This window comes from Octopus bimaculoides, chromosome 14 (assembly GCF_001194135.2).
Source record: "Octopus bimaculoides isolate UCB-OBI-ISO-001 chromosome 14, ASM119413v2, whole genome shotgun sequence".
NCBI lineage: Eukaryota > Metazoa > Mollusca > Cephalopoda > Octopoda > Octopodidae > Octopus > Octopus bimaculoides.
Window position 1 is genome coordinate 2,285,991 of NC_068994.1, and position 7,515 is coordinate 2,293,505.

At 30.5% G+C, this 7,515-nt stretch overlaps 1 protein-coding gene and 1 long non-coding RNA gene across 2 annotated transcripts; both read left to right on the forward strand.

Annotated features, from left to right (window-relative positions):
• On the forward strand, positions 1–1,313 carry LOC106873955 (uncharacterized). The gene is made up of 3 exons (XR_001409942.2): positions 1–11; positions 200–353; positions 893–1,313. It is a non-coding gene; the product is annotated as an uncharacterized LOC106873955 (long non-coding RNA).
• Positions 1,314–1,873: 560 nt separating this feature from the next.
• LOC106873946 (protocadherin gamma-A11) lies at positions 1,874–7,514 on the forward strand (the record flags this gene model as incomplete). Its single annotated transcript, XM_014921487.2, has 2 exons — positions 1,874–2,090; positions 6,233–7,514. A coding segment is annotated over exon 2 (1,227 nt), but the record flags the coding sequence as incomplete, so codon positions are not given.
• Between the last annotated feature and the right edge of the window lies 1 nt (position 7,515).

Consider the following 7,515-nt stretch of genomic DNA (forward strand, 5'->3'; position numbering starts at 1 on the left):
AACCTACCCCAGTAAGTGGAAACATTATAATATTTTCTCTCTCTTCACTGTATATGTAAAAAAGGAACAATGAAATCTCTTTGAATATGTTTTAACTTCAATGATACATTCCACTATTAAATTGTTCTCTATCCATGTTGATTGTAACTTCCATTGTTTGGTGTCTCCTCACATTTCTTTATCATTCGTTTGTCAACAGAAATACTGTCAACCTGTTGTGGTGACATCAAGTGATGATGCTGTGGAAGATAATGCTACTATGGTTTGTAACTATACATCAGATACAATGTCATCTAAGAGAAGTGGTAGACAAGGAGACTTGAAACATTATGAAGAAATACCAGGAGTATCAGGTTAGCAAGCACATTGGTTATTTCACTCTGGTATCATTTCATGCATAGAAATTAGCAGTTATTTGTAACAAACTTTTAAATTATAGTAATTAAGAAAGGATAAATTACTCATCATCATCATCATCATTCCATGCTGGCATGGGTTAGATGGCTTGATTGGAACTGCTAAGCTGTAGAGCCACACCAAGTTCCAATCTTATATGATATGTTTTTTACAGCTGGATGCCAACCACTCCAAGAGTGTAATATGCTGCTTTTTACATACCACTGGCATGGTTGCTTTCATGTGCCACTGGGATGGGTGCCATGACACTGGCATCAGTCTTGTCTATGATTTCCCTGGCTTGAAAAACCTTCTAAAGCATGGCATATCACGAAAGGCCTCAGCCATTTGTCGTTTCCTGTGAAATTTTTTTCTGCTTCTGAATCCGAAATATGTTTTTATTATCATCATATTTTTCTCTTTTATTGTCAAATCTTTGATTAAATCATCAACATAAAACGTCACATTTATAATGTATTTTGTCTCTAAATTTCAGATCAAAATATTTATAAAAACAATGATACATCTACATCAAAAGATTCCAGTGAAGAGACACCAGTGAAACATGTTTAATTATGTTATTGAAATAACATAACTATTATAATATATTACAATATATTATAATATATGATAATATATGCAATTTAAGATAGTACTTCTTCAATACATATGCAATATCAACATTTACAGTCATTACATTCTGTACAACAGTGTATATATGTAAAGATAGAAGTGCTAATAAATAAGTAATAGTTTTAAGTAAAGATGAAGTTATTTAAAGCTATAGTTTTCTTTGTGTTGATGTAATTCTGTTTATTTTTTGTGTATATTCAAACAAATTATTTCTACACATAGTGCTTGTTTTGAATGCTAAATATCTATCCATTTTGTAAGCCAAATAATATTTAATTCTAAATTTAACTCTAAGTTGTTACTTCTTGATTTGAGACATATTTCACAAATATTTGTAATTATAGTTCCATTATTTCATTTTATTTCTATTTTAGACAATATCAATGAGAAATCACAACATTCTTGTGACAGTATACAAATATTTTCATTAAAATGTAAATAAATATAAATTTAAACAAGCATTTGAATTCATGAATTTTAGGAGTAATATAATTCTGTATAAATGTAATTAATGCCAGTAATTCTAAAGAAAAAGAATTTCACTTTCTTCCTTGTATAAGTAGTTATGCCTAGTCAAATCAATATTAAAGAGAAGATTGTCATTGGTCTTCTGTTAAGGTCATTCAACCAATGAAATTGTCACTAAAATATAGAAATATATCTCTGAGGAAGCTAAGCATTCACATTACTGATGTTAGTAAATTAAACAATTGTGGTATGTTAAACTCTAGAATTTCATAGCTATTTAAATATATATATATATATATATATATATATATATATATATATATATATATATATATATATATATGAATAGTAATTATCATCTTTAAGGGCAACTACATACAGAATATTATTACATGGATCTATTCCCACAAGCATACAACTTCAATAACACACACAACCCTCTCCTAGCAGCAGACTATCTGCCTGACGTGCTACACTACTCCATCAACATACAGCCATTGTCACACCATTACAGCAGCACGTACAATGGATCTTTCTACAACAATACATCTGTCAATTCTCACTGAATAACCAATGATATAATTATTAAAGAGGTAAGTTTCTATTTAATCTCTTATAATCTCATTTGATCTAATAAATCTCGCTGAATCTGAAAAATTCTGTTCTAACAAGTTTAATTTTAACAAAGGAACAAAGAGATTGAACAATAATTCACCTATATTTTTCAATAATGCTGTTCATATCGTTTTTCATCAGAATTTACTAGATGATGATGATTGAAATGGTTAATATTTAATCTTTAATCCATTGAAACAATATCACCTGTCTCCATAATATTTATGGAGAACAGTCTTCATAATATAAAGTTTATTTTATTGCAAATAATATTGTATTATCATGAATATATTGTATCACTATATCATTGATGGTTTATGGAAGATATGTTTTTTCATCTGCTTTAGCCATCATACATCAGATGCATGATATTTTGTATAAAATATGAAGTAAAATACCATAATGTATTTAAATCTGCTTATTGTATGTCGATTGTTAGTAGGTGATGAGGTAATAACACATTGCAGATCTCAGCTAATGGTGGACATATTAGTATTTCACACAAATGAAAATGATAGAATGTTGTATAGGTCAATAAAATGTGAACAACGAACTCTGTGGAATTGACAGAGTATATACAATATTTATTTGTTGTATGATTACTTTTAAAAAATATATGTAAGTATGATAAAGTGTTTTAAATACATCTTCCTTCTTCATCTATTTCCATACTTTATTTACGTGTGTAAATTCAGTTCAGATTTTTTATCATAGTTTTTACTCCACATTTTCCAGTATTTACTTAGAGATTTTGATAAAAGAATTTTTTAAGCTAACATTTCACAGAAATTAAAGTTGAATTGTTTTTCAATATGAATTAGATTTACAAATGTAATTATAAGCAATTCATCATCATTGCTATAATTTCAGTATAGTCTCAGACCATTTTATAATGTTTTTGTGGAAGTCACCGAAACTGCTATCATTAATAATCTGTTGTCCTCAGGAATTTTTTTACTCCTCTGAATTTCCACTTAAACAAGTATATTTTATTTATTTGCTTCTCTCAAACCTTTCACTCCTATGTTATTTATTCTTTTGTCATTCTTCTCATTCAAGAATTTTTCATCATTGACTGTCTATTTGTCAGAAACAATGACACAAACCATTTTCATGTTTTAAACTATTTGAAACTAAACTAGATTTTATAATTGGTTTTAGATTTTCCTTTTCTAAAGACATTAGCTTTTATTGAGATTTTAAAATTACTGTGATTCCAATTTAGATTTGGTGTCAGTATTGTCTCTGCTCTTGGCCTGTATTTCCAAGTATAATCTTTAACCTTAGTATTACAGGGACTTCAATCATCTGTATACACACACCAAATGATTAATGGAATAATTAACTAAAATTTATATTAAATAGAGGATTCCAGAAGTTAGTATAAGTTGCTTTTTTTATTATTATTTTTGTATTGAATGGCTTTGGAAGAAATTATTTACATGAAGGCTGTTTGTGTAATATATATGAAATGCATAAAAATGGAAAATTAGGTGAATAGCATGAAAAATACTACTTATAGAATGCAGAAAGAATTCTTTGACTCAAGAATGTGACCAGGTGAACTGCTAAACCTAACCCTATTCACTCAAATGTCCATAACAAACAATATTTTGATATAAATTAAATAACATAACTCACATCTATAAATAAATGTGTGTGTGTGTGTGTGTGTGTGTCTATACACAACTATACATCACTTTATATTTTTAACCAACATAGTTGTTGTAATAAATCATTTAGTTAAGTTTAATTAATCTTTAATATATTCATTCCACTATTTTCATGATCATCATTTTGTTTGCTTTTCTATACTGACATGAGTTTTCAGTTGTGTTTATTTGTTTGTCTGCCGACAAAATATCTCAAGAACCATTGGATGAATTCGGATGAAACTTTCAGGGATGTTTGGCCTCGTAACTGGCACAAACTGATTAGATTTTGAGATCAATCCGGTACCGGATAAGGATTCTGGATTATTTTTCATCTGTTTTTACTTAATTTTTGAGAGTGGTCAGGTTCATTTTTAGTATTCTCATTTGTGACAACAGTCGAGTTTATTTCAGATATTCTCATTTTAAAAATGATCTCCGTCTAATCGTTGAGAGGATGTTGATATTGCCTTGGCGGTGGTTTGCGCTCTCTGAGTGCTCTTGCTTAGATTATATTGCTATGTTTTTTTCAGTTTTCTCATTATATATAAATAATACCAGACAAGAATTAATTAAATTGTTGGCTATCATTATTGATAATTTAATTATGTTCTTAAGTGATTGCATTTTACTAGACATATTTTATATTCGGTAAATATAAGTTTGAAATTTTGGCACAAGGCCAGCAAGTTTGAGAGAGGGGGTAAGTTGATTACATTGATCCCAGTGCTCAGCTGGTGCATATTTTATTGACCCCAGAAGGACAATAGACAAAGTTAACCTCAGTGGAATTTGATCTCAAAACGTAAAGATGGACAAAATGCTGCTAAGCATTTTATCTAGCTCACCACCTTATATTTAATACGTATTAATGACATTTTAATTAATCAGCATGAGGTAATAAGCAATGTGAATGAAACTAGGAAGGACTGGTTCCAATTGAATAGACAAAAAGTAGAGATAGCTACAGAAATGATTCATTTCTAAGTAGTCTGTGATTAAATATGAAACTGAGATCTTTGCAATGGTTTCTGTAATAATGAAAACATCAAGATTTAGTGTAGCATTTCATGTGTTAAAAAACCTGCCTCTATCTTCAGATCTATCATAACAACATAGCTAGGAAGAAATTCTTTTTTTTGTTTCGTTTTTGTCCCTTTTGTGCCAAGGTATCATAGGTTGAACATCAACATGTTTATGGTAGGATTTTAATGCTGGATTCTTTTCCTATCAAATAGGGGATGTATTCTATAAGTCTTCAAAAGCACTGAACAACCAGTCATAATATCAACATGGAAAGTAAAAATCATCCATTGTTTTGCTAAAGCAAAGCTATAGCAATTCAACATTCTCATTCATTTGCGTGCACACACACACACACACACACTCTCATTCCCTACTATATAAGTATTCAAATTTTTATTCTGCTGTGTTTTAACCTTTCTGTCATGCCAGTAATTACCTCCTCTTCCCTAGAAACTATTTGTTTTCTTGCTCTTGTTTGGTCTTTTTGGCAACTGGTTTCTACACATTCATCAGAAAGTGTATGTTACTTCTAACTGTTAATACAAAGGTAAACACATGTTTCACACACCAATATAGTGTTTCTGTTTAGTTCTTTAGAGTTTCTTGTTTAATATTTTGCTGTTTCTGTGTCCATAGAATATTGATAGGTTTTCTTGATTGTGTAGAGTGTCTTTCAGTGTTGTTAAAAATTAGGTTCATGTACACATTTAACAACACTGAAAAACACACTCTGCATACATTCAGCATATATTCAGAGTTTCTCATTAGATACAAAGTCCATGGTTGGTGAGATACTGCATGTGGAATATACTACGATAAAGCATAGAAGAGAGCTTGGTGTAAATCCCAGAGGATTGTGTGAAGTTAGGAATGAAGTCAAGTAGATTTGTAAATTAGGAAAAGAAAGTGCAGTAAATAACAAGCCTATACTGATGTAAAAGAATCATTAGTTGTTCATTATTTACAGGCTTATGGCATAGTGGTTAAGAGCACGGGCTACTAATCCCAAGATTCCAAGTTCAATTCCAGGTAGTGCCCTGAATAATAATAATAATAATAATAATAATAATAATAATAATAATAATATCGAAAAATACCTTAGGAATGAGAACCCAGGTTTGAAATTTCCCCAAGACACCTGATGAAGGCTGGAGGGTATATCAGCCGAAACGTGTTAACAACAAACAAGATGAGGACAAATATCTGTCAAATGTAAATAATATAAATAATGTACATAATTCCTCATCTCTTTAATATAGAACTGTACCAGTAGTTGTTTTTTACTTCTATGGATGCCTTGAGACATAAATACATTAATCTATACATGAAATGCTGTAAAACACTACAGCCATACATTTGTAATGTTTTCATAATAATTGTATATTTTGAATTGTAACTTATTTCTTATAACAATTGTTCAAGGAAACATATTTCCATTTTAGGTTCAACCAATGCCACACTCTGAGATATCTAACCATTCCAACATTCAAAAGCAACATGTTATTGTCATTGTCTATTGTATTATCCATGGTCCACTGTGTATTGACCATAGACCTTACCTACCATGTGGAAGAAGAGAGAAGTCCAGGAACATATGTAGCAGACATTGCTGCTGATTCTAAACTTTTAGACAATGTTAAACCATCTGACCAACATTTGATAACATTCAGTCAATTCAAACGAAAGGTGGCACAGTTATTTAATATCACCAAAACAGGTAAACTGTACACTGCTCAGACACTGGATGCAGAAGATCTCTGTACATTCAACAAAGAATGTTCCAGAACTATGAAAGTTGTTGTCAATAAAGGAAGGAGTATTACAAAAATATTAAAAATCAAAATCGTAATAGAAGATATCAATGACCATGAACCAGAATTTCCCAAAAATACAGTGTATATAGAATTTGGGGAAAATGATCGTAAAGGTTCTAAAGTATCACTACCAAATGCCATAGACAAAGATGTTGGCTTTCAAAACTCCTTAATACAATATAAATTAAAATCAAAGAATGGAGAACCATTCTCTCTGTCAGTGTCTAAAAGAGCTGATGGTATTTCTTCTCTTAAAATAGTTTTGAAAGAATCATTAGACAGAGAAATCAAAGACACATATTTATTACAAGTCATAGCTAAGGATGGAGGTTCACCAGCAAAACAGGGTGTTTTAAATATAAATATTTCTGTAACAGATGAGAATGACAACCCACCAGAGTTTTCTAAACCTTTATATAATATATCCATACAAAGTACACATCACAAACCTAAACCCATCATTGTTTTATCTGTGACTGATGCTGATTCTGGTGAAAATGGTAAAATTACTTTCCATTTCAGTCCAAAGACATCAGATCTAGCTAAAAGCTATTTTCAGTTAAATGAAACAAGTGGGGAAATTTTCGTAAGTAAATATTCAAATTTAGGGAAAAAGAAAACCTATGAACTATTTATAGAAGCCAGAGATGGAGGCAGCCCTCCCCTCAGTTCCATAGCTACAGTCCTCGTAAATGTTATCAACCAACACAACAATCCTCCATCTATTGATATTGATTATGTTAATGCAATCAATGACAACACAGCTACCATTTCTGAAGACATCAAAGTTGGTAGTTTCATTGCTTATGTGATGGTCAGCGACAATGATGTGGGACAAAATGGAGAGGTCAGCTGTGATATCAAACATGATACATTCAAACTACAGTCAATGGGATCTAAAGAATATAAAA